We start from the raw sequence: 24,793 nt of genomic DNA, 5'->3' as shown, positions 1-24,793 counted from the left end.
TTTAGATTATACAAGCTTTTGTAAACATTTTAGCAGCATGTTATAAAAGACACATATGTGGGTATGTAGCTGTGAGGTGTTTGGATGAATGTGTGCTCTGCCACCTTTGCTAAGTGAAGAGTAATCTTGTCCTTCAGTGATGCTACGAGCTGAGGGTAAAGCACTAATTTCTTTTTCATTTTCTTTACTCTGAAGTCTTTGTCCTCTCCTTTTCCCACCAGCCTCAAGTCATCTTCTAAATCTGTGGCACCGATTTCAGGCTGTTCACAGGCTCAGCAGCTACTTAGTTCAGCTTCAGGAAAGCCCCTTTGTTTCATGTACAGTGGTGGTGGCTGCTCATGAGAACGGGGAAACCCCACTCCAGGTGCTCAGGGGTTAGCATTTACCCTTGCAGAGGGGGAGCCATCTCCCCCCTAGAATTCCATGAGGAAGGTAGAGATGGAGCTGGCTGCGTGCTGTCCGCACGTGGCTCTTCTGCCATCCAGGCAGGCGGGATGGGAATAGTCCAGCAAGACATCATATTAGGACTTGGCACTTGCATAGGGGAAGCAATTAATAAGTGGCTACTCATGTGTTCCCCAGCCCTAGCCTCTCCCTGCAGCCCCCAATTTATTAAACCAGGCCTTTTCACAAGGCATGCTTGCACTCCCTCTCCCGTCTCAAAAAAAATCTCCCAGCCTGTGTTCGCATGTTTCTAATGTAACCATTAAAATGTAGCCCGAAGACAGCAATAAAAACCCTGGAACGCCTTGGTGCTTTTGTGTCTTGATCAAAGTCAATGTGTGTAATCTCGTTAAGACTGCCCTCCTTCCCCCCTCCTTTTTTATGAATTTAATGGCATACAGCAGCTGGGCTCAGTGTTTAATGCTCACCAACCTGCATTGTTCTAATTAAGGTATCTCCTTTTATTTCGGGCACAAAAGAGACTCTTGTTTTTTTTTAACAAGCGAGGAGCTGTGGGATAGTGTGTGTAATAATCGCCGCTGTTACCTTTCCCTGGGTATAAAGCTGGCTCCCCAGCGGGGGCAGGAGGGGGGAGCCTGCGCGTGCAGCACACATGGAAAGACTTGGCTGGGGGAGCGGGGCAACATTTTTCTTCTGTTGTGCAATAAACAATTTGTTGGAATTAATAGGAGTTGGGGCGGGTGGGTTGTGTCGGGCTTCCGGCCCCTTTTGAACATTCTGGAGATCTGCCATCCCTGCTGGTGAAAAGTCCCCTTTCTCCTGTGCGCCTGTGGTTTATGTGCCCAGCCAAGATCTAATATTAAATTAGAGTGTGAGTGTGTCTGAGAGAGAGAGGGAGGACCTTGTATTGAACAAGGACGTGGAACTGAAGGCACAGAGCACTTCTAAACCTCTGCAAGGTATCGAAGACAGGGTGAAATTTGATGCTCACATCTGTCTGTGGACCAGAGGAGGTGAAGTGGTTTTTAAAAGGTTTAAGGTTTAAACATTTTCTAGGATACGATGCTACAGTGATCAGAGCATCCCTAGTATCCTTTGACTTCAGTGGTGTCAAGGGCACTGATGAGGGTTGGATCTTTCAAGCGCTTAGGCTTTCTGAAAATAGTTTTTGGACTTTTGGCTCTTGATGCTCAATTCCAAATTGTAACTGCTCTGTTGCTAAGGGAGAGGGGGAGACGTGTTCAACCACCAACTCTACAAATGGCGGCTGGGCTCTCTAGCTTAGGTACCGTTATACCAGATCTCAGTGCATCAAACTGGCTTCAGGTTCTGGGCGTGAAACATTCACCAGAGCAGACTCCATCTCTGTCTCCTGTTGCTGTGTTGGATTGGCGTGAAGGAAAGGCTGGGGCTGCAGAAAGGGACCCTGCAGAAAGAGAACTGAGACCGTGGTGCTAGCTGCGTTGGCCAGCGCCTCAGTTCCGACAGAAGCTGCTTGGTTAGATGGTCCTCCTCAGGGTGGCCGTGGAGCAAGGAAGGAACCGTCCCTTCACCCAGCAAAAGGACGTGCTGAGTTGGGTGGTTTTCTCTCCTTCCACTTGCTCCGTGAGCAGAACTGGTCTGCCCAAGGGCTGCAGTCCAGGGGCCACAGGCTAAAGGTGTGCTGTATGCTGCATGCATGTGCTGTGTGCATGCACATGCTCTGTGGTTCTAGGCACAACAGGAATGGAGATAGGGAGGGGGATGCAAGAACACGTTGCTTGATGCCACATGATCGTGCTTGGGATCCCAGGAAATCATGTTAGCTGTTTTGTCAGCTGGGTTTGTCTGCTGGTTTTGTATTGCTGTGTCAAACCACGCCGCTGAGCTTGCTGCTCCCTAGTTGCTGGTTGTCTGGGGCACTCAACACAGGGACATTTTTCATTTCATCCATCCTGCTTGCAGAGAGCTAGTTGGTATCTTCAAGTTACACAGAAACTGCAACACAAGCCCGGAGGACTTCCCTGTGATCGCTTTTGGAAACTCCTGAAAACATATATGCAGGTTCTTCAAAGACAGGAGGGGAAATGGTGTTGCAGGAGAGAGGCTCAGCCTGGGCAGCAGGCAGTGGGGTTCATTTCCCTGAACATCAACCATCCGTGGGGCAGGTGTCCATCCTCAGCTGGTTGTTGGACTGCAGCCCTGAGTCGCTGGGTGACGAGGGATGAATCTCCCTCTGGAGGAGGTTTGTTTGCCCCTTCTCTATCCTTCCCCATTAACCAAGAAGGATCCCACAACTACTAGTGTGTGGTACTAATTTTCCTTCTCCTGGGAAGGGTGCTGTGACAGTAGAGACTGGCAGTCTGCTGCAGTGCTTCGCTGAGCCGGTTTGGAACCTCCATCCTTGGAGGTTTGTGAGAACAGGTTTGATGCATGTCCGTCAGCCGTAATTCAGGTTGAAGTGATCTTGCCAGGGGAATGGGTTGGTGAGGTCTTGATATCCCTCTGAGCTGTAGGTCTGTGATCTCCCAAACCCCAGTATCTTTCCTTACGAAGTAAATGGAGTTAAAAGCTCCAAGTCAGGATGTTGTTGGCCAGTGATGGAGCTGCTGGTGGGTGCGGGCGTTCAGGGGCTGAAAGAGGGCAGGTTTGCTTTATCTGAGCATGTGCAGTTTGCTGTGTTTCCCCCACCGCCTGTACAGGCAGAGCCAGCATTTCCTATGTGTATTTGCTGACCCCAGGCTTGTGCTTGTCTGTCTCGGGCTTATTTGAAAATGACAACCGCAAGAGCAGGAAAAAAATAACTTTCTAAAAAGCCGCCTTCTTCACAGAATACGCTTCCAGGGTATACATCGATAGATATGTATGCTCTGCAGTTGACACATTTATATCTTTGGTAGATTACACTACTACATTCTTAGCCTTGTCACTTTTTCTAGGCTATAATACCGTATATCTCATGCAGGCTGGAGTATTTTTGTAAGAAACAGAGAGCAATCCTTCTGGGTGATTCCTTAGTGCTTCCATCAACATAGAGACCTCCTGAGCCAGCAGCTTGCATGGCGGATGCTGCAATTGATCCTTCAGGATGTTCCTGTCTTCCGTGAGGTTGTCTGGTTATTTATTACTGTACTTCAGTTTTGGCCGCCTCCAACAACCTGTGCAGGTGAGCTCTACCCTTTGGGGAGGCTCTGTGGAAAAGGTTGCTCTCCTGATCGCTGTAACCCCATTACCTGACAGCTAGAGGTACCCCACAACGGCAGTGGTGAACGGCTGCTTCGCTGGGAATTAGCGCGGGCAGAGAAGCTGCCACTTCGTGTGGAGGCTGTGGTCAGAGAGGGGGCTGTTGCCTTTATTGAGAATTGGATCTTGGAGTTCAGTTTCTCTTCTGGCAGAAGCTGGCTCTTGGTTTGCATCCCTCCTGTCATCTCTTTACTTTGGTTTTCAGTCCTCTACAATAGGCAAGCTTTGAGCCCACGTTTGATGGTGGCATTGTGTAGGTGAAGTTGCTCTCTGTGTGTGTCTTTATTCTCTATGCCTGGTAGCATATTCTGCTTGGAAGTTACCCATTTTTAGACCCACAGGACAGCAGGAAGTGCCTAAATCCTTCCTTTTGAGTTTTCTTGCTTTAGCCAATTTATAGCAGACGTCACACCATTTTTTTTAAGAGGCAACTTTAAGACAAAATACTCCAATCCTTCCTGGCACCATGTGAGCCCTAACGACTTCTCGACATCTCAGCTCTCGTTAATGTATTTTTCAAACTACTACCCCAAGTGATTAGCCTGTATTGTGGATCAATCACTTGCCAAATTTTAATTAAGAAAGGAGGAGAAAAAATAAACTCCATCCTGGTTCCAGCCCCTTTTCTTTGCTTTGTAACAGCCCTGGAGCAAACTTCTTGCAGCAGAGTTTTATAAACCCCTCAAAACTGGGGTTTATAATGGAAAAGCTGAGGTGGCCTTTACTCTAGCACACGCAGCTATAACACATCAAGGCTTTTCCATGAAGCTATGATGAAAGGAGCAGAAGGACCTGGAAAAAAAAGAAAGAAAGAAATGGCCGACAGGTGGGACTTATTATTCCACAGCATTTTTATTTCAAGGGAAAAGTTTAGTAACCCCAGCTGGCAGGTGAGCAGTGGGGGAGCAAATGCTTTTTCATTGTGCCTGTGCCAGCATGTGTGTGTGTACAAGCTTATGTGCCTCTCTACAAGAGAGGAGAGCTTAAATGCTAGTGCCAGTGAATGTTGTACACCTACATGGAAAAGTCAGATGTAAGGAACGAGGTTCTAAGCAATTTCAATCTAAAAAGAAAAAGTCAGGACTTAGTTCTGAATTTAACACACATGCTTATGTGTGCAGAGGATGACAGTTTTATTCTAAAAAGAAAAGAAAAAGGCTACCCCAAAGGTCCAAAGTCATTATTTTTGCTTGAACCGTTTAATACCAAGCTTAAGTACTAGGGAGACCCAGAGACCTGGGCCCGGCGTGCCATGAGCAGTCAGCCTGCGCAGCACTCAGCCCAGGCTGCCGCAGGTCTCTAGGATGCCGTTGTTCCCCCCAGCGTACCCGGGCTTCAGAGCTCCAGATGAGCTGCCTTTCCCACGTGCAGATGAAGCAGCATCCACCACTGCCCTAAATCAATCTGCAATCACGTAGCTTTTGCAGAAAACGGGTCAGAGAAGGTTCTGACTTCAAGCATGGATGAAAACTTGGCGCTGGCTGCCCACGTGCAGCTCTCAGCCTTAGGTGGGGAGAGTGGATCCCCCTAAAGCCATCAGCATGTGGTGCAGGAGATCCCAGGGTGTGGCAGGACAAATCCACCCATCTTTCCTTGCCCTGTGGTGTGACGGAATTGCTTACCTGACCTTGCTTTGCCACAACAGAGAGGAGCAAAGCTGCAGTCAGTTTAATTAGGCTTGTTCTGCTGTCCTGTGGGCTGAATGTGGAGGACGTGTGCTTAGAGCAAGCACCTGTGTGCAGCCTTTGGAGAGACACGAGCAGACTGGCTTTCCAGGAATCTGTCCTTCCGAAATTTTGCACATTGAGCTGTCTAGTCTGTGTTAGTGAGGTTGCCCCTGCGTCATCACACACATCTGCCTGCAGCTGTCTCAGTCCACCTCCAAATCCCAGGATAGAGAATGAGATGCAAGACAGTGAGACGGCAGCAGCTGAGGTTTGCTTTTAGCAAAAATGAACTCGGGGGGGTTCTGTGCTCCTCCCCAGCCACCTACAGCCAAACACCTCCAACTTCAGCAGAGCTATGAGAAAATAACTGCTGAAATGCCATTCAGCATTGCACAGGAGCACTGAGGAATGGAGGGATGTGGGTTTAGGTGGCAGCAAGCACTTTCCTTCACCCCAAACTGAAGGCAGGCTGAGGCATTTGATGGGTCAGGGACTGGTCTTGCAGAAGGTGCCTCTCCTTCATGCGTTGTCCAGAGAGGCAGAAGCTCCAGCTACTTGGTTGGATGCTTTGCTGCCTCTTGCCAGTAAGCTGTGCTTGTCTTGGGAAGGAGAGCACGGACACAGATGTGTGCGGTGGTCACATCTGGAATGCCTTAAAGTCCCCATGCACACTTCTGCTTGTCAGGGCACACAGGAAAGCTTGAACGGGCAGCTGCCAGCTGCTGCCCCTTTGACAACCTGCTGTGAATTCATTCTTCAGCACCTCCCTGCCACTTCTCCTGGGACCCTCCAAGCTAAAAGGTGATGCCAAGAGGCCAACCAGATGCAACAGGCCCCTGTGAGGACCAGGGAACTGCATGGTGATGCAGACCTGAGCAGGGACTCAGTTGAAACGGACTGTTTAGTGGTATTTGCATCCAGATTAGTGAGACCCTCCTTGGCAACCCTCCTGTGTAGCCCAGCCCACAATGGCAGAAGGGGCAGATGTTTAGATTTTTCTCTCCTACCTGTTGTTGCTGCTGCAGGGAGTTTTTACTGGGACATGCAGGGTTAGAGCTTGCCCTTTTTTAATGGCAGAGATGCATAGCTCTGGTCTTGAGCACTGGCAAAGGGGTGTGCTATATAAACAGGCTCTGTTAAAGGCCAGTGCAGTCAGCCTTGGATTTCAGCAGGGTTTTAAGCCTGGCCTTAGAGTTGTGGTTTGTGCTTGCTTTTGCCAGAATCCAGCATGTCAAGTCCGCTCTGTGAAGACCAGTGCATGGTGCTGCCTGATGCGTTGCCCAGGCACAGTGAGATGGTCCCTGTCCCGGAACGCTGAAAATCTGAACAGGCACAGTAGTTAAAGAAGGGATAAGATAGGTCCCAGACAGCTAGAAGGATGCGCCCACAGGCATCAGCACCAGAGTTAGGTGCACCATCCAGACCACCAGTGGTCTGTTGCTCACCCTGAGAGTAATGTCCGGTGTGTCTTGAATGTCCATCGCGTTTCATAAAACTCCAGTTCAACAGGACTTTGTGAGTGGCTCTTCTGGAGCTCAGGTGCAAGTGCCCTTGGTTCCCCGCTGTGTCAGGGCAGCACCTCAGCCGCTAGCAGCAAGGGGTGTCAAATGAGAGCCTGATTGCTCAGAAGCCCAAAGCTCAGGGAACAGCGGGTGTGCAAAGTCCATGTCTGCCAGGAGTGATGTGCACTGGGAGCAGGGGGGGAGCTGCTGTAAGGCTGGTCTGTGGCGGCTTTTCGGTAGTACTCAGAACTACAGAGCAAACATGACTTGCACTTCTTTGGAGCTGTATCCTTGTGAATTACTTGCACCTGTGTAAATTTTCTGTTCCTGGGACTCTCTCCTCTAGATTCCTCTTAGTCCAAGGAGCTTCCAGGGGAGAAAGCCCCTGTCCTGTGTCTGCAGGTGTTGTCACAGAGCAGAGAGGACCTTTTCTAAGGGTGCTTGGCTCTTGTAAGCAGCAGTGCCGGTTCCTCTGCTAGGGATGTACCCAAATGCAGGTAGCAGTAACCAAAGCAGTGTGGCACGTCACAGTCCTGCCCTGCCACTCAGTCCACATCCTGCAATCCTGCAAGCTGCAGTGCTCACTGCTGCAGGTACTGAAACAAGCCCTGCTAAGGGAGAGCAGCCGCAGCACTGGACCAAATGGCTTCAGTTCTGCGTGCAAGCCCTGTGCAAGCCAGCAGGTGCTCACACGGCATGTTGCGTCCCTGTCGTCTCACTTGTCACACCGAGCACTGGGCATTAGCTGCTGGAAGGGCCTGTGACAGCAGTGAGCACAACTTGGGGTGCTCAGTTCTGTGTGGCAGGAGGTTGTGTCGAGGCTGGGGTCAGTGTTGAAAGCTTGGGCACCCCAGTTTCCTGCACTGCTGGTGCTGTAGACAGGAGGCTGCCTCACAGCAGAGCCAACTTTCTGTCATTTTTCCCATCAACTGTCTGTCACAACTGCCAATCTAATGATGACCAGCTTAGATTGACCCCGATTCTGAGGCTTATTAACACCCTCTTGCTGTCAGGCCCAGTGACAGATGGCACATCAGCCCTTGTTTTATTTCATGTAGCGTTCATGTCGGCCGCCTGTTACCTCGCCCCAGCTCATGTTGCAGTTTGCTGGTTTCAACTCACCTTGGCAGAACGGTCTTGTCTCCGCAGCATCTCTGCAAGCTCGGGGTGGGCGGTGGGGGCTTCCTTCATGCCAGCAGCTCTGGGGCTTTTGCAGGATTGCTGAGGCAGTCCCCCAGTGTGCCGCCCTGAAAGGGATGGTCCATCCCCACCATGAACCAGTTCAGTCACCCCAGCTACTAAAAGCTGCACTTGTTCCAGCCGGGCTGGTTTTCTGCCTGCTCAGTGACCTGAACTGGCTCATCGAGGGCTGCAGGTGAGCAAGGGAAGCAGAAAGGAGCAGCAGATCTCCCTGGCAGCCAGCAGTGACAGCAGGGATGGGGGGGGTGCTTGGGCCAGTCTGTCTGTAGAGACCCCTCTCTCCGGAGCTGCTGAGTTTGGTGACACCTTGGCTCTGGGTTTCAGCATCCTGCAGAGCTCCTGCCTGCCCAGCTGCCTTGTGCCTGGGACTGAAGTGGGACGAAGGGCTGCAGGGAAGGCAAGAAAGGTGATGGCACCTCCCCTTCTCACAGCTTGTGCCCACTGTTGGGAGGGCATGGCCCTGCCTGGAGGGGAAGGGGGTGGCCTTGGTGCCCCTGCTCCTGTGCTGCTCCCCCTGAGATCCCAGGCCAAGGGCAAGGTCACGCAGGTTGTCCTTCTCACGTTGTTCATCTCATCTGCCGGTTGCAGGGTGCCAAGAAGCTCTGTCCCCAGTGTAACACCATCACGTCTCCCGGAGACCTTCGGCGCATCTACTTATGAAGGACCCAGCAGGAGGGTGGGACCCAGCTACTCAGCTCAGCTCATCACACCAAGGGGGAGAACGACAGCAACAAAAAAAAGACGTTTTAAAACTTAAAGAAAAAACAAACCAGAGACTCCAGACATGGACTCGAGGATACAGGAGCAGTGGGGAGCCTTGGCTCCCAGGTCCCGCATGTTGAGACCTCCTTCAGCATCTGCAGCGGGCAAAACCAAACCCTTTGTTGTGAAGCCCCCTTTTTTAAAACCAGTATTCCCCATCCACCTGTTCCCTGGAGCTGGCTTTGCATCGGGGATGGCTCGTGAGCCCTCCTTTGGACTGTGTTGTTGACCACTGCCCCCAGGAGACTGGGGAAGGGACCCTTGAGAGAAAGATGTTAAATAACCTGTAACTTGTGTTCTTTGTTCAGGTTTTTTGTTTTGTTTTTATTTGTTTTGGTTTGGGTTTTGGTTTGGTTCTGTTTTGGTTTTTTGTGGTGTTCTAGTGATAAAAAAAGGTTTAAAGAAAAAAAAAACACACCCAGGCAGAAATGAAGCACATGTAATATAGATTATATATGTTTACAATGTTGTGTATAAATGGGATAGACTCAAACATTACATACTAATAAGTTTCCCTTTCTTTTTTTTGGGTTGTATTTTTTTTAAAGAAAAAAAATGAGCAGAGAACATTAAACCCATATTTTTCTTGGTTCAGCAAAGTTTTGGCATTAAAGTCATTAGTTTAAAAAAAGTATATATATACATATATATAATATAAATGGTTTAATGTTCTGTGGTGTATATTTCCTCATTCAGATATGAAGTTAACAGCTTTTAGTAATGGCTGTAGCATTGCCCATAACTTACAGAACTTATGGGGAGTAGAGGAGGTGGATTTTTGTCATTAGTTGTAGCTAATGGGGCTATTTATAATAGAATCGTTATCCCCGGAAAGACACGGCTTTTAACTCCTCGCCAGGGGACCGGGCAGGGCGGGGGGATCTGGCTCAGCCCCCTTTGCCTTTCCCAGCTGGGGAAGGGGCAAACGGTGCAGAGCTGGAGGGATGCAGCCCACCAGAGCGCTGCCCTCCCCTGGGCCAGGAGTGCCTGCTCGAGGGTCCGGAGGGTCCGGCTGACCCCCTCGTGCCTCCTCTGTAGCCCCTGCCCCTGCCGGGCTTTGCTTTCCTCCCCTCCGGTAGCGTTTGCTGGCCGTGGGTGCCTGAGCTGCTCCCAGTGCCTGCTGCCGAGGCAGGGGGTGGGGAAGCAGCGGGCATGGGGACAGATGGCAGGGGACAGGGTGGCCCTGCTGGTGGCTTTGCCCAGAGAGGCTCGGCGGGTTGCGCTGTGCAGCGAGCCCCACTCTGCCCAGTAGAGCCAGCCCAGCCCCGCGCTCCCGGAGCCGGCCTTTTCCAGAAGCGGGTTCGGCAGCGGGGCAGAGCCAGGCCAGCCCTGCCTCATGGCCGTGGCCACCACGGGGCTCGCCGGCAGGCCGCGGCCAGCAGCGATGCCTCCAGCCAGAGCCAGTGGGTCCCTGCAGCCCCAGCTTCTTCCACGCAGTCCCTCATGCTTGTCCCTGTCTCCCGTATCCTCAGCCTTAACCAAAGCTGCCATCTGGCCTGTTTTTTTGTTGTTTTTTCTTTTACTTTCAGGACCTAAGAAACAGATGCTGAACCGTTTCCCAAGGTGAATGCGTGCCCCATGTGCTGACTTCTCTCAGTCCCGTGCTGTGCGGCCCTGCCCCAGCTCCCCAGGCAGTCGTGGGGTGCCAGCCTCCCGAAGCCAGAAGACAGGGAGGTGGGGAAGCTCATCTCCCCTGCTCCTGCAAGGTCTTTCCAAGCAGATCCCACCTGGCAGAACAGCGTGGCTGGGGCATTTTAAGACAGTCTGGAAACAGCAGTGGGTGAGGGGTTTGGAGCTGGGACCCCAGCATCGCTGGGGTGCTCTGGCGAGGGAAGGGCTGGGGAGGCAGGATGCCTGCGGGGTGATGGTCCCATCCCATCACTGCTTCTCTGCCCTGAGCTTGGTTCTGTTTTGCAGAGAACAGCTGCTGTCCTTGGCATCTCCTGAGTGATTTCAGAATGATCCCACTGCACCCAAAAAAAAAAAAAAACCCAAACTGAAGGAGATGTGGTTTTTATTTTTTAAGCATCTCGTCAAAAGGTGACAATTCCTAACTGAGATTTTCCTGGGTCTCCAAGCTCATCACAGCCGTGGTGGCCTCTGAGACCAGAGCTGCAGCCTCCCCTGCTCGGGGACACATCCCTGCAGAGCCGCTGGGGACCAGAGGAAGCTGGGGCACCCCAGGAGGGTCCTGCCTCCCCGGGGAGGCTGTGGGCAGGGGAAGGGGCTGCAGCAGGGGGCTGTCGCTGCTGGGTAGCACTTGGGCAAGGGAAGGGCAGGCACATAGAACTTGGGTCTGGATCTGTAAAGGGGGAAAAACTGGGGGCATAGCTGGGCTGCGAGTGCCACCCAGCCAGAGTCGTGGTGCCTGAGTGCCAGCGCTGGGGTCTCTGAGATGGATTTGGAGAGGGTGCAGGAAGGGGGGTGGGGGGGGTGGGGGTGGGGGTGAGAGGCAGCCAGGAAAGGGGGAGAGGGCAGGACACCCCAGCCTGCCCTTGGAAACAGGCCCTGGGAGGGAGCCAGGCTTTCTGGCAGGTGTTGTGGACCAGCCGTGTGCTCTATGTACGTATGTGTAAAACCATATGTAACTAGTCATTGGTTCTTTGTTTTGGGGGTTTATTTTCTGTTTATTTTTTGTTTTTAATTGTAAAGCCATCCCCTGTTTTCAAGGGGGGGTCTGCAGGGGGGAAGGCTGGGGAGAGAGGCATCCCGGTTTGTAGCAGGCATCCGCCACTTCCCCTCTTCTGCAATGAGTTTAAATGATTTTTTTAAAAAAAAAACACATTTTTTTTGAAATATCGGAGTTACCTATCTTTGCCCAAAGAATCCCAGTTGCACAAAGCGATATTCCAGTGTGTCGATGATTGTGTGTCGGTGTATATTATACAAAGAGGTACTTGTCACTCCCGTTTGTAAACTACATTTGACATTAATTAAACAAGTATAAATCTTCTCAGGCGCTTTCCGCCTTTCTGTGTGTCCCTTTTTGGCAGGTCAGAGGCAGCAGGGGAGCCACCCCCCTACACATGCCACAGCCCCTGGGTGCAGGTCATGTCCCAAAGGGGAGCCACAGTCCTACTTGGGATGGGGGAGGTGCTGGGGGGTCTCCAGGGGTCCTGCCCCGGCATCCCCTGCAAGGATACATCTCTGCTCCATCACAGATGGGGTCCCCCCAACTTGTGTGTGTGTGTGTGTCCCCCACAGAGCCAGGAGTGCAGGGCAAAGGGCACACGTCAGGGGACACCCCCATAAGGAAGTCTCATCAGCTGCATTAGTCGGGGGCAGGAGGCGGCCAGCCCCAACAGATCTATACATCCTGCATTAGGGGCCACCGGCATGGTATAGGGTTACCCCCCACCACGTGGATGGGAAGCTGCTAGGGCAGGGGCGGGTAGAGGTCAGGTTACCCCCACCACAGGGCTGGCGCCGACACTTTTGGTTTACAAACATTTTGCAGACGGGTCAATGGGGTGTTTTCAAACCCCTCCCCATGGCAGCATCCCCCAGGGATGGGGCAAGGGGGGTCCTCAGGCCGGGGAGCGGGCAGCAGGGGTGTTAGTGACCTCTTTCCATCTACAGTGGCAAGGATGGGGAGAGGGGTGGATTTGGCCACCTTTTTGGCTGGATGCAATAGAGCATCTCAGCCATTCTCCAGCCTGCTTTCAGCCCAGCGGAGGAGGCCTGAGGCCAGGGTGAGGGGCAGGAACCCTCCCTCCCTTCCCCTCCACCCACCCCGCAGCAGGCTGCTAATATTTTATTTAAAATATCTTTAGGAAGCGGAGGACCATGATGTATCGGATGTATTGAGAAAATGCTAATGTGTAATAGCGTGTGTCAGGGGCCTCGTTCATCACCCCGCGCCGCCTTCTGGGGGATCCATATCTAATTAACAGTAATGAATGAGGGAGCCCACCTAATGACAGCCTGCCAGTTTGTTATGGAAATGAGGCAATCCCATTAGGCAAAACACTTAATTAAACAAACTGCTCGGAGTGGAGGCCAGAGCAGGATGGGCACAGGCCCTTTGGGGGAGCAGGGGGCCCTGGTATCCAGCCCCCCACATGCCAGCTGGGGGGCACAGAGGCTGCCACAGCTCCATAGGGCTGGGTGCCCATGGTCAGCCCCAGCAGCACCGGGCTGGGGGTGCCGAGGGGGACCCACTGCGGCGGGTCCCGGCCGGCGGGAGGGCAGCAGGGCAGCTCACATCCCCCTCTCATCTCTCCAGCACGTCGCCGGGCGCAGAGGCAGCGGAGGCCAAACACAGATTTCCAATGAAACGTGTGTACTTGGCTCCTGCTCTATTGACACTGAAGCAAGAAGGGCTTAAGGTTAATTCCTTATCAATACCCTATTGTCAGCTCATTCATCACCCGGGGAGGGCAGGGGCTGCCCAAGCTCTCCCTGCCCCAGCCCCCATGGGTTTGGGAGGGTGACCGAAGGATGCCGTGCCTCTGCCCACCCCAGCCCTTCTCTTGCAGCCCATCTCCAGCCAGCAGTACTGGCGTGGGCTTGCAGCCATGTGAGGATGCAGAGACAAGGGGATGGGGGCTCAAGTTCAAAGGCCAGGGGATGGAGGGATGCCAGGCAGGCAGAGCAAGCCGCTGCCCGGTGGGTGAGCCCCTGCCTCCTTCACCTGTGCCCCAGACTGGATGCAGGAGCCGTGCATAGGGCATGCTGGTAGGTGCAGGGCGGGGGGGAAGGTGTCAGTGGCTGTGACCCCCATTTGTGCCGTCCTGTTTCCTAAGTGCCCCCCAAGCCCCCAGGCCTGTGTGCTAGGGGGTCCTGCCAGCCTTTCCGGAGGGCAGCACTAAGCCCAGCTCCCTCCCCAGGCCCGGGGGCTGCAGGGAACACAAGGGAGCTCCACAGTCCCAGTTTTGGGGGGTTCTAGAAGTTGGACCAGGGTCTGTCTAACCACAATATGGCACAGATTTGCTTAAAAATAGCTAGCCCGCTCTGGGTGACGGAGAGGGAAGTGGTGCAACCTGGCCTGCTGATGCTGGGAAGGCAGTAAAGCTATTCATGACGTTGGGCTTTTGGTTTTAACATTCAGTTAAAGCTGAGAAATAGGATCTAGTACAACTTGCAGGGGCAGAGAGCTCTAGGGCTGGATGCGGTTCCGTATTAACTCACGGTCTCTGCTTCTTGTCGTCGGAGTCCGTTCTCGCTGGTCTCTTTCCTTGCCTCGAGAGGGGACGTTTAGCGGGGGATGCTCTCAGGCACGCAGAAGCGCTGGGCTGAGCCGCGCTGTTGGGGGTCTTCTCCAGGACCTGCTGTGCTCCTCTCCCGAACCAGAAGGCTCTCCATGCAGGGAAGAGGGGCCTGCTGCCACCTCGTGGAGCCCTGCTCCGAGCGGCCCTCGCCGGCTCCCTCCATCACCCCACGGGGCGGTGATGTACGTACACCTGCCACGTCCCCACGCGTACAAAGGTAGGACCTCAGCCCGCACACAACCTGCTGCCCCAGCACACAAAAGACAACAGCTGACTTGTTTTAAAACACTCTTACTAGGTGTGGGCACAGGTCAGTCTTCACCCAGGGTCCTGGTTGGAATTACCGGTGCTGTAAGGTGCCGCCCCAGCTCCGAAACGTGACCCCTGGCTGTGCTGGACCACGGCCCTGCTCTGCCCAGGTCCCTCCCCCAGTGCTGCGGGGCACCCTCCCACGGCCCGGCAGCAGCAGCTCAGCACCCTCCAGCGCAGGCACACAACCGCTCTGACCACTAAGTAGCTTTTTTTCTTTTTCAAAACCTTCCCGTAACACCACCGCTGCCTGGGGAGAGAAGGCAGCACAGGGGAGTGAGCCAGCAGACAGCTCCCTCATGGGAAACACTCACAAACAGCTTTTGTTGCTGAGGAAAGGTTCGTTTGTGCTCTTGCAAAATGCACCTGGCTGGGAAACGCCCAACAGCAGCAGCTGGCCCCTGGGCATCCTCCTCTCCCACCATCGCTGGTGATTCGCCCACACTGCTCCACCGTCTGTGCTGCAGGGAAATGAGACCGTCGGTGCCACGTCCCGCTCCGAACCCAAAGGCAAGCCCAAGGACACTGCATTTTTCCTCCCAAAGCACAGATCTGCAATACCCCTCCCACGGCTTATCTCAGAGATTTACTTGGATTTGCCACGATATCCCAGCCTTTGGCCTTCAGCGTTCAGGCTGAAGCTCTTTAGGAACACAGGCTGCACCAAACTGTGACAGTTTAGCAAGGATTAAGGGTTTGAGGCTAGGGTTTTTTAAATCCAGTAGTGCTTGGATCAGTTCTTGGCCGTGTGCCTTCGGGCTCCAAGTTATTAACCTTCTGTTTCAAATAACAAGCAACAGAAATAAAGAAGGCAGAAGGAGGTGGAGGGGTGAGTATACATGCTGTACAGGAAAGAAGGCGGCAATATATCACACAATACATTTAACACACTGCTCATAATCATAATTAAAACTTGCTGGGGCACGGAAAACGGAACTCGCCCACAAGATTGGCACTGATGACTTCCTCTGTAAACCACAGGCTTCCTTGAGATCCCCCTGCCCTTAGAGAGGTGTGTACACAAACGAGCTCTGGATTTCAAGTCAGTTTTGCAGCCCTGGAAATGCCTGTGAGCAGGTTTCCATTTTCGAAGCCCAGGGCACCTCCGACTGCGGAGCGCCAGCAGGCAGCACCTGCTCCCTCCCTGCCGTCCCGTAAAGCAGCGGGGTGGAGCAGAGCTGGACAGAGTTGAGGGAACAGCAGTCCCGTGGTGGGGAGCTGAAGGTGGGGATGGAAGGTGTAGCGGACATGTGAGGGTCTTTCCAGAGGGAGCTTCACCATCCCATCGCACGGGGACGGAAGGTTTAGCTCCATCTCCTGCCAGCCATGCTCCGCAACAGCCCGAGTCTTTAAACAGAAATCCAACGCCCACAGCAATAAACAGGAACGGCAGATTCCCAGCTCAGCACAACTGTATTAATTCAGAAGCGTATATTATGGAGTGTTTAACTGTTCTGTAAATACTGAACCTGTAGAAACCAGCATGAGAGCAAGCACTAGTTAAATAACCTTTATCACCTCTGCTCCCTAAGAGTTTTCAGTGCCACAAACAGGCTGGATGCTCAGAAGACAGCCCATCTCTCCGGGAAGGCAGGCAAACAGATCACAGCTCGGGAGTTACAGCACCGACAGCACAAACCAGGGGCCTGCTTTAAAAAGCTAAGAGATCTCTGATGGGCTTTCTGGGGATAGGGAACCATGACTGGATTTTATAGGTCCAAACCCTAGGAACAAGAATTTCTTCATGAAAAGCAGCAGGCTGAAGGCTATCTTACTGCAGTGTAGCCCTCAGCTTACCTTCACACTGGAAGCTGAAACTGGGATCACACCTACAGAACACTGGACCCCAAGAAACAAGTGCTCCTGTGCCTGGAGCCAGTTTTCACTTTATAAAAAAAACCTGAAGACAAACCAGGCCATCAGCTCTTTTCCCATTAATTCTCACCTACCCTATACACCCCAGTCCACCCTTTAAAACTATGCCCAACATGGGGTTACTCTTTGCTTTAAGTAAGCTTTGTCACATTAGCCTGCTAAAAACATTTGTGCCAGCCACTGACCACAACTCACCCTGTGCTTCCACCGTGAGGTGTTATGGTTCTTGTTTTATACTTACGAATTATTTTAGTGCTTCCCATGAGACCTCCCTCTCTCCGTTTCAATTCAGAACAGCAAATGATTTGTCACTGTGGATGACAGCACCCCAAGGATGGGCAGGACAAGCACAGCAGACCAGAGGCAGCAAACATCTGTAAAAATCCTCGTGTTTTTTATGTTCTTACTTCTCAAGGGCAGTCCTCTGTTCAAACAGGCCCATATCACAGCCCTCCAGAGCCTGTTCCCAGCAATCTTTGGCTGGGAATTTGACGCTGGTTAATACTGTCCACCACATTACTAAGAAGCTTGCAATACTGTGACACAACATAAACATATTTGCAAGCTCGCCTCTGTCTTTACCCCGACTTCTCCCCCAAATAAACAACAAAACCCAAAACCAAACATGGCTGACACGCAGTGCAATAAACTACTTTTTCACTAGGTGGAAGGAATTAGTTTCTTGTATTACTAGTATGCGCTGCACAAGCAGCAAAGACTGATCATCTGAAGAGAACACTGGGGGAAAAACATTGAATTTCATGGTCATTTGTGGGCTGGAAGTGATTTAAGAAACATCCAGTATGAATCATAGCTCCAAGAGACAGTTTCATTTTTCTCTGCAGTTGCACCTTTCTGTTTCCGAGGTCTTTTGGGTTACAGCTGTGCCAGTTTCCCTGTATTTCCAGATGCACAATACAGGCTGCTCAAAGACACACAGTAATATATGAGCAATTCTCCAGGAAAGCAAAACTGCTCGGGAGAACACACAATAGACTGGAGGGAAGAGAAACAAAACAAGACACATTCAAAAAGGTTAACTTAACTCTTTTGGTTGAAGAACACAGAAGTTACCACAAATATTTGAGCTCCCACCAAGGATCAGAGCTTTGACTGCTTGCTCTATCTCAGCTACTTAAAGGAATCAGATGACAGTCTGCTCATACTGCCCTATATACACTTTTTCCAGGTCTTACACTTGATTTCTGGGCCTGATCTCCAGCAAGGAGTATAACAAGATCTGGGATACACCAAGAGAAAAGTCCTGCAGAGCTGCTTCTGTTTGCTCACTGCAACATAAAAGAAATGGCGGAGAGGAAAAAAACAGCAGACGTGAAAGAGCTATATTGTAAAATCAGTACAAGGCAACAGAACACGCACATTGGACATCAGGGACAACTAAACATGGAAAGCAGAGAACAGGAGACAGAAAGAAACAGGTAACACTCTGTGTGAAATTCTTGGCTGACACACCTTGATAATGTACATCGACGTCAACCACGCTAGGATTTTACCTTCAGTACTTTAAACTAATCCACATTTACTTTCTGCTATAACGTGGCTGGCCCAAAGGCCAGCCCAGAGGCTTTCAGACTTCCATATGGGGGGCAGCAGGGGGAAGCTAAGAAGTCTCTACTTTCCTCCCTCCAAAGACACAAAGGCAAAGGGGGTGACATTTCCCATACAAGCTGAGCAAAGCAGAGGCAAACACTGCAAACACTGGAGGTCATTATACCACTAACGAGGTGAGCCCCCAACACAGTCAGACAGGAAAGTCATACAGAGGTTGCTGTAATAGGTGGGATATGCTCGCATATGGCTGACATGAGCTGAATCCGAGAAGTCTACAGCTTTCACAGAGACACCAAGCTGCTGCCGGGCATCAGCCATGTGCTTAACTTCGCTGGCCTTGATGATGGCATCAGCTTGGGAATAGAGGTAAAGCTCAGGCCACCGTGAGGGCGCTTTCAGCAGGGCATCGTAATGGCTCTCGTGGATGAAGCGGGTCAATGGGTACAGCAAGATCCGCAGTACAACAGCTGTAGTAGCAAAAGTGAATAAGAGGAAATACTTGAGCAGCACATTTGTGGACACCAAGACAGTTGCCAAGGCACGAAGGCCTCCCCTCAAGTTTCTTCTGCCAGGGGCACTATCAAAAACGGTGCCTGCTACTTTGACGTTCTTAAATGGCTTGTGAGTGTGGAGCGCCTCAATGATGTAACGGTACAGCATGACACCACCATTGCTAAAAACATGAAAAAGAACCGGTCTGTTTTCTACACTGTAGTCAAAGAGCAGCTCCAGGAGTCTCTTGGCTGGGGTCTGGAGGGATCTGATGCCAAAGGTCTCAGAGAAGAATATCATCCTCCATGGAGCCGTGTAGCGGATGACGGTACACCCCTAAGAACAGAAAGAGACCCCACAGACATTTAGGCTGTGCTGTAAATTACAAGGAGTAAGGAAGCATCAGTACAAAGAACGTGAAAATTTAGAACAGGTTTCCACCAGAAACCACAGGGCCAGAAGGTGGTCTTTAGTGTCAGTAGTGAGGCACCAATATGAATAGGATTATATTAATCATAACAGCACACAGTACTATGAAAAGGTTTCTGCAGTAGCAGAGGCCTGGACTTGATGACATTTGAGATCCTTTCAAATCTTGTGCTAACTGGCACAGCCCCTGGGGACATTGCCACACAAGTTTTATGAGTCTTAGTCTTCACCCAGGAAGAGAAAACCATTTCCTTGATTCACAAACCTTCAGTATAAGCCATTTTAGTAAGAAGGGCCTTTTCTGCTACCCATCTAGTTCATGACATTGAAATAAATGCAAGGAGGAGTTGGAGGAGGAATTTCTTCCTGTCCTTGGGTAGTACTTGTTTGCAGCGGTCTCTAAGACTCACCCACAATCAACACTGACATGATTTTCATGAGCCTTTCTGAAATGCTCCAGCTGTGCAAATGAAGAGCACTGGTTCAGAATGCCCAAACAATTGCCATTACAGCCAAACCCTTACACTTAGGTGCAGCCTGGGAAACAGGATCCTGGAGGAGTTTCTAAACAGAGCAGAAGGAACTGTATTTATGAATACCTTAGGTCTTTTCTATCACCTAAACGCACTGACAAACACAAGGCAAAGTCACCAACACAACCCTCCTGCCCAGAGCTCCCTAAGCAGTGAACAAGAAAGAAGAGGATATCAAGTTCTTAAATCAAAGTCTTCTGTACCATCTTGCAATGGTTGCAGCCACTTCCTTATTAGGGAGCTAATAAAACCCTTTCCCTCCTTTCCCATTTCTATCAATAAAACCCTTTCCCTCCTTTCCCATTCCTATCATCTTTCTGATAGAAGAGTATTTTCAGAGAAGTTGGCATGCTGCCATGTAATGAGCTCCTCATCTGCTCAGCAGCACCTCAGTCATAACAGTCACTTAGTAATTAATTCTTCACCAGAACAAGCCAATTCAGGACTCTTGCACTGGATTACACATTAACAAGTTTATTGTTAAATAAACTTGTTAATGTACAAACTTTGCCACCTATAGCTGAAACAGACTTGGATAAATATAAGATCCTTGTATGGTGACAAAAAAAAAAAAAAAAAAGTCTAATGTCTAACTGGGTCCCCATACTACAAGCTGGGGTCATTCCAGTAAAATACAGTATTAGAAAAGAAAACGTAACTTAGGGAACTAGCAGCCAGACAGACCTCTCTGTTTCAAACACAAGGATTTCCTAGTGAGCAGGTATGACTACCACAGGATGTGTGCTTCACAGACAGGATAAAATAAATTTGGATTACACTATTTAGATGAATCATCTTCAGAGGAAGAAAAAGCCAAAGGAATGACAGGTGTTGACATGTTTTGTCAACCTGGCCTCCCCAAGTCTGTGCTGTGGCCTATTAGCAAGCAGTAAACGCATAATCTTTCCCCCTACATTTACCTGTTTGGAAAGTTTACACAGTTCATGTCACTCCTGAATAATCTCATAACTTTAAAAACCTTAAAATATTCCAGCGATTCACAAAACAGCAGCAACTGTCTCCAAGGAACTATTTTTGTCTCAGCTGCACGCACAGAGATGACATCACCAACTGTTAGATAATGCTGCCTGCACACTGTCAGACAAGGAGCTTTCAATGACAAGAGAACTTGCCACTCAATCCCAATGACTCTTCAGACTGAGAGCGGCTTTAGAGTGATTTCACCAACATGGAGAAAAGAAGCAGTTTCTCAGAGAGTTGTATAATAGTATCATGAAAATATAAATAAGCTACCCACCTTCTGACCGTAGATTGTGCTGTATTTGGCCAGGTATTTGTCCTGGCAGCCTGCCCAACCTAAAAGGATCACCACAGGCTGACCATCTGCGTGCCCCCTCTCTGTACCGCTTCCTGAAACAAATCACAAGATTTAAGATATTTGTCCACCAGTCTACCAGAATCAGAACTTACGGCAACTTGCCTGGTTAATAAAGTTTAAAACTAATGGTGAAGCTGGTATTAGCTTCATTTATTAAGTCTGTTACGAACACTGCCTCGTTCCAGTTTCACTGTGTGGGCGTGCTGAGGAGGACAGCAGTTTCAGTCCCTGCAGCCTCACAAAGCTCTCCGCTGATGCAAAGCCAGCGGTGTGAAGATGGCTACGGGGACAGAGACCCCCTCCTCACACCTCCCGGGCGAGGGGAGGCATCAGAGACTGCTGCCCCCTTCCAGGGGAAAAGGGACGTGTCCCGCCCTGCTCTCCAGAAACTACCAGACACCTGGTAGGGTACAAGTGTCTCCACGGCTCCTTCTCCCCCGACCCTGAGGGGTCCCCCCAGGCCCGGCCCCCCCCACCCTCAGAGGTCCCCCAGGCCCGGTGTCCCCCCCACCCTCAGGGGTCCCACAGGCCCTCCTGTCACAGGGGGCCCGCGGGCCCGCCCCCCCTCCATCCTCGGGGCCCCCCCTCCATCCTCGGGCCCCCCCATGCTCGCTCGCCCCCGCACCGCGGGCCTCCCCCGGCGCCAGCTCCACCGCCGCCTCCAGCCCGCGGACCCCCATCGCCGCGCCCTCCCTCCTCACACCCCACCGCCGCTTCCGCTCTCGCCACCGGAAGCTCCGCCCCCACGCCCCTCCGCAGCCAATAGGAAGGAAGAGCTTCCACCCCACCCCGCCCCGCCCCACTCTCCGGCTCTTCACCTTCCCGCCTCCTACTTCCTTAGCGACGCGCCCTTAGCACCCGGCCCGGGCTGGCCGCCCCGCCCACTGGTGAGGGAAATCGGCCCACCCATTGGGCCGGAGGGTCAAAGGCGGGCCGCGATTGGTTCGGCCGCGGTGTCAGTTATTCTGATGGGAGTCCGCCCCCTCGGGGAAGGTGAGAGGGAGTGAGGGGCTGAGGCGGGCGCTGCGGCGTGGGGGGGGCGTGGGGGGTGTAGGGCCTGGGGCGGTCGGGATGAGGGGAGTTGTAGGGCCTGGAGTGGGGATCGCAGTCAGGGGGGCTGGAGGATAGGGTGGACGTGGGGACTGAGGGGGTTGTTGGTCCTGAGGGAGGCATTTGGGCCAGGGAGACAGACCTGGGGGTGGGCGCTGGGGTCAGGGAGTGCGTGAGGGGCTGTAGGGCCTAAGGTGGGTTTGGGACTGTGGGGGCCCACTGGGCCCGCGGTTGGGCTGGATCAGGCCTGGTGGGATGGTTGTTTCTGGGGTAGGAAATGTTGAGACTGCAGCGGATTAGGGGAGGTAGGGGCCAGGGTGGGTGTAGGGATCAGTGCGGGGCCTGGCTGGGGGTGAGGAGAGTGCAGAGTTAGGTTTGGAGTTTTGGTGAGGAGAGTGCAGAGTTAGGTTTGGAGTTTTGGTGAGGAGAGTGCAGAGTTAGGTTTGGAGTTTTGACTGGGTTAACAGGGGGGCTGGGTGGCAGGACATGTGGGTGAGAGAGGGACCAGTGGCACTGTGGGTTGATAGGGGCTGGGTAGAAGGCACTGGGGTACACTGAGGATGGTGCATTGTGTGTGAGGAAGACTGTGGGGGATTTGAGGTCTGCCAGGAGAGGGTGAAACCTGCTAGGGAAGCAGAGGCTCTAAGTTTTGTTTGAGGCTGGGCACAACCTTGATGTTGAAGGTGCAAAGCTAACACCAAATCACTATCACTTTGTCCTTCCGTGAGTCCAAGCCCGTAAGTCCCTGGCACCTCACACTTGGACTGAGGCTGACGCAGCACCAGTTTGCCTTTTGATCTCAATCTGATGATTTAGCAGCACTCTGGATGTAAAGAACTGCTGAATTGCCAGAGCCAGTCCCTAAATCACTTGTGTTTTTCTTGGCAGGAATAAACCACTGCCCTGACCCAGCCTTGTTTTGATTATTAGGTCCAATGGACTGGGGTGGCAGCCCAGCACTATTGAGAGCAGAGTCTGAAGCCAACAAACAGGAGTTATGTGCTGATGCTAGCACTGATAAACAACTCATGCAAGTCATTTAACTTCCCTGTGTCTGTATGTTCCCCTGTATAAAATGGTCATGATAAAAATATTCATATACATTTTCCCGGTACTTTGCAATGCTGGCTCTAAAGGCTACTATGTCAGCAGATGCTCTTATTGTAGCAGCCAGGGACAGATACCACTGTATTCTCAGAAGCCTCACATGATCATTGTTTCAAACTCTTCTTTTTTTTTGCCGTTGATTCATATGCAAGCCCTTTGTATAACTAAAATCCTCACGTCCAAAGGCTAGTGCTGGTATTTCTGAATAGTGGGGGGTTACTGCAGCTTTATAATAAAAATAGGATAGCATTACACCACCAGCACCTTAAACATAAATATGGAAACGTTAATTTAGAATCAATTTTGGGATGTTTCAGACTGTAAAGTTCTTTTAACTAGATCTCTGTTGAGGACAGAGGAGCACTTTATGGGACTGTAAATTTCATGCAAACAGTCTCTGTGAAATAGAGATTCCCCCTACACACTAGCTGTTCTTTCAATATCAATCATATGCCTTGCAAGTAATGTTTCACAAATATTCTGTAAATCACAGGAAAATGCTAGCAATAATGTGAAATATGACTTTCACTTGACTGTTTCACCAGAGGCCCCTAACAGGCCATTCTCCTGTCAGCACTAACATTTGTTATGGCTAATAACATTTTCAATCACAACTATTTTGGGAAAATGGATTTATTTTAAACCTGCTTCCCCACAAAGGAGGTCCTGAAAATGCCCTGCCAAGGACACAGACTCCTTATACAGTACAGACCGTTAACTCCCCAGTGAAATTTCATCTCATCTTAATTCTCAAACGTTGTTTCCTAGCCAGCTTTTTGAAGACTTTGTTTGTTTTTTTTCAGATACTGAGGTACATCTTCACCTCTTGGTCATTGTTTTCAGTCTGGTTCAGATAATAGCAACAGAAAGTTATTTTTGAGCAGGTATCTTGGGGATATTCTGGAACTGATTTGGAATTTTGCTCCAGATTCTAGGAAAAAAGGCTTAAGAACTTTGTAGATAGGAAATTGATAATCTTAGCAACTTGTATTATATTGAAATAAACTTCTTATTCTGAAACCCAAAGATTTTTATGTCATTTTAACTTCTCTTAAACAACACTTTAAATAAAACCTGAAATTGTGCTTTTCTGATGTAGGAAGTCCAAGAACTATATTAGACAAGGCGTGAATTCCTTTCTTATCTTCAGACACATTTATACAGCTTGGTGGAGAGCAACGCACCTGTGTTAATGCAGCTGTCTGTGACCTTGTCGCTCTGTCTGCATCTGTGTATATACACAGGTACTGATGTTTAACTGTGTGGCTCCTAGAGATAGGTCAGTGTCCTAAAGCCAAAGGCATACATGTCAGTGGAATTCTCACCTACCTGAATGAATGAAGAGCATAATCCTCTGACATTTCATCCCCTTACTAAGCACACCTTCACATTTTTCAAGCTGGAATACTGAGCCAAAAGTGTGCCAAAGAAATCTGGCAAAATATGGATTGCTTTCTTTAACACCTGTGTGAAGGGATGGAAGGAAATGCAGGCAAGGGATGTTTCTGGAGCTTCTGTCTTCTTGCTTATTAGTTCTTATCATTTCAGGTTTTCTTAGATTGTTTTAAAACATTCCATAGAAATTGGATAAGAAAAAAACAGAGCAAATGTCTGTCATACCAAAGGGTCCCAAAGCGCTCTCCCACTGCCAAGGCCAAGCACATCTTCCTGGAGTGAATATGGGCCCAGTCCAAACGACTGTCACTCCATCACGTGAGGGAGGACATGCTGTACTGCTGTGCTAACAGGCATTTACAGCCCCCTTGACCCTGTCACTCCCCATAAATCCATACCTATTTGTGCTCTCATTTCACCCTATTTATTCTCTGGCAGGTCAGATATGAGATGCAGTGTTCATATCATGAGGCTAGCGAGAAACCAAGACTGGGGTAATGGGTAACATTAAAATGACTTTATTAACAGAGCAGAGAAGAGGGCTCCTGTGGTGAAGCCACCTGCCTTGGAAAAGAATGTCAAGTCTGTCGCAGATTCATTGTGCAGCTTCAGACATACCAGGAGCAATCCTTTTGCCCCAGTTTCCTATCTATGAAATAAGTATAAAGGAAAATGAGATTAAATTAATGTCTAGTAAGTGCTTTAATATTATTTGCCAGACATT

At 50.7% G+C, this 24,793-nt stretch overlaps 2 protein-coding genes across 14 annotated transcripts in view; one reads left to right on the top strand and one right to left on the bottom strand.

The window, feature by feature from the left end:
- Positions 1 to 11,711, top strand: part of RNF220 (ring finger protein 220) — a 232,054-nt gene extending 220,343 nt beyond the window's left edge. For 10 of the 11 annotated variants that reach the window (XM_056355265.1, XM_056355263.1, XM_056355262.1 and 7 more), the window contains one exon: positions 8,585 to 11,711. In XM_056355265.1, the coding sequence (XP_056211240.1) occupies positions 8,585 to 8,656 (72 nt within the window). In that variant the 3' untranslated portion in view covers positions 8,657 to 11,711. Of the gene's footprint in view, positions 1 to 221; positions 750 to 8,584 lie in introns of those variants that run through there. The other variant, XM_056355266.1, reaches the window with a different exon arrangement.
- A 5,106-nt stretch (positions 11,712 to 16,817) lies between these two features.
- On the bottom strand, positions 16,818 to 21,239 carry TMEM53 (transmembrane protein 53). 3 transcript variants are annotated; one of them, XM_056355274.1, is made up of 3 exons: positions 21,221 to 21,239; positions 20,437 to 20,549; positions 16,818 to 18,552 (listed from the first exon to the last, which is right to left on the bottom strand). In XM_056355274.1, the coding sequence occupies exon 3, from the start codon at positions 18,514 to 18,516 to the stop codon at positions 17,890 to 17,892; it is 627 nt and encodes a 208-aa protein (XP_056211249.1). In that variant the 5' UTR covers positions 18,517 to 18,552; positions 20,437 to 20,549; positions 21,221 to 21,239; the 3' UTR covers positions 16,818 to 17,889. The 3 variants fall into 3 exon arrangements, with proteins under 3 accessions (XP_056211249.1, XP_056211247.1, XP_056211248.1); XM_056355272.1 differs by having other exon boundaries at positions 21,143 to 21,237; XM_056355273.1 differs by lacking the exon at positions 21,221 to 21,239 and adding an exon at positions 19,056 to 19,209.
- Positions 21,240 to 24,793: the final 3,554 nt, after the last annotated feature.

The sequence above is a fragment of the Falco biarmicus genome, chromosome 11, assembly GCF_023638135.1.
Source record: "Falco biarmicus isolate bFalBia1 chromosome 11, bFalBia1.pri, whole genome shotgun sequence".
In the NCBI taxonomy this organism is placed as follows: domain Eukaryota; kingdom Metazoa; phylum Chordata; class Aves; order Falconiformes; family Falconidae; genus Falco; species Falco biarmicus.
Note: the sequence above shows the minus strand (reverse complement) of the source record. Positions and strands in the feature narration are given on the sequence as shown.

Coding starts and splice junctions, on each gene's coding strand:
- TMEM53 (XM_056355272.1), bottom strand. CDS start 21,197: ATGGGGGTCCGCGGGCTGGAGGCGGCGGTGGAGCTGGCGCCGGGGGAG. Junction 20,550..21,142: donor GGCGCCGGGGGAGGCCCGCG/GTGCGGGGGCGA, acceptor GATTTGTTTCAG/GAAGCGGTACAGAGAGGGGG. Junction 18,553..20,436: donor GCACAATCTACGGTCAGAAG/GTGGGTAGCTTA, acceptor TTCTGTTCTTAG/GGGTGTACCGTCATCCGCTA.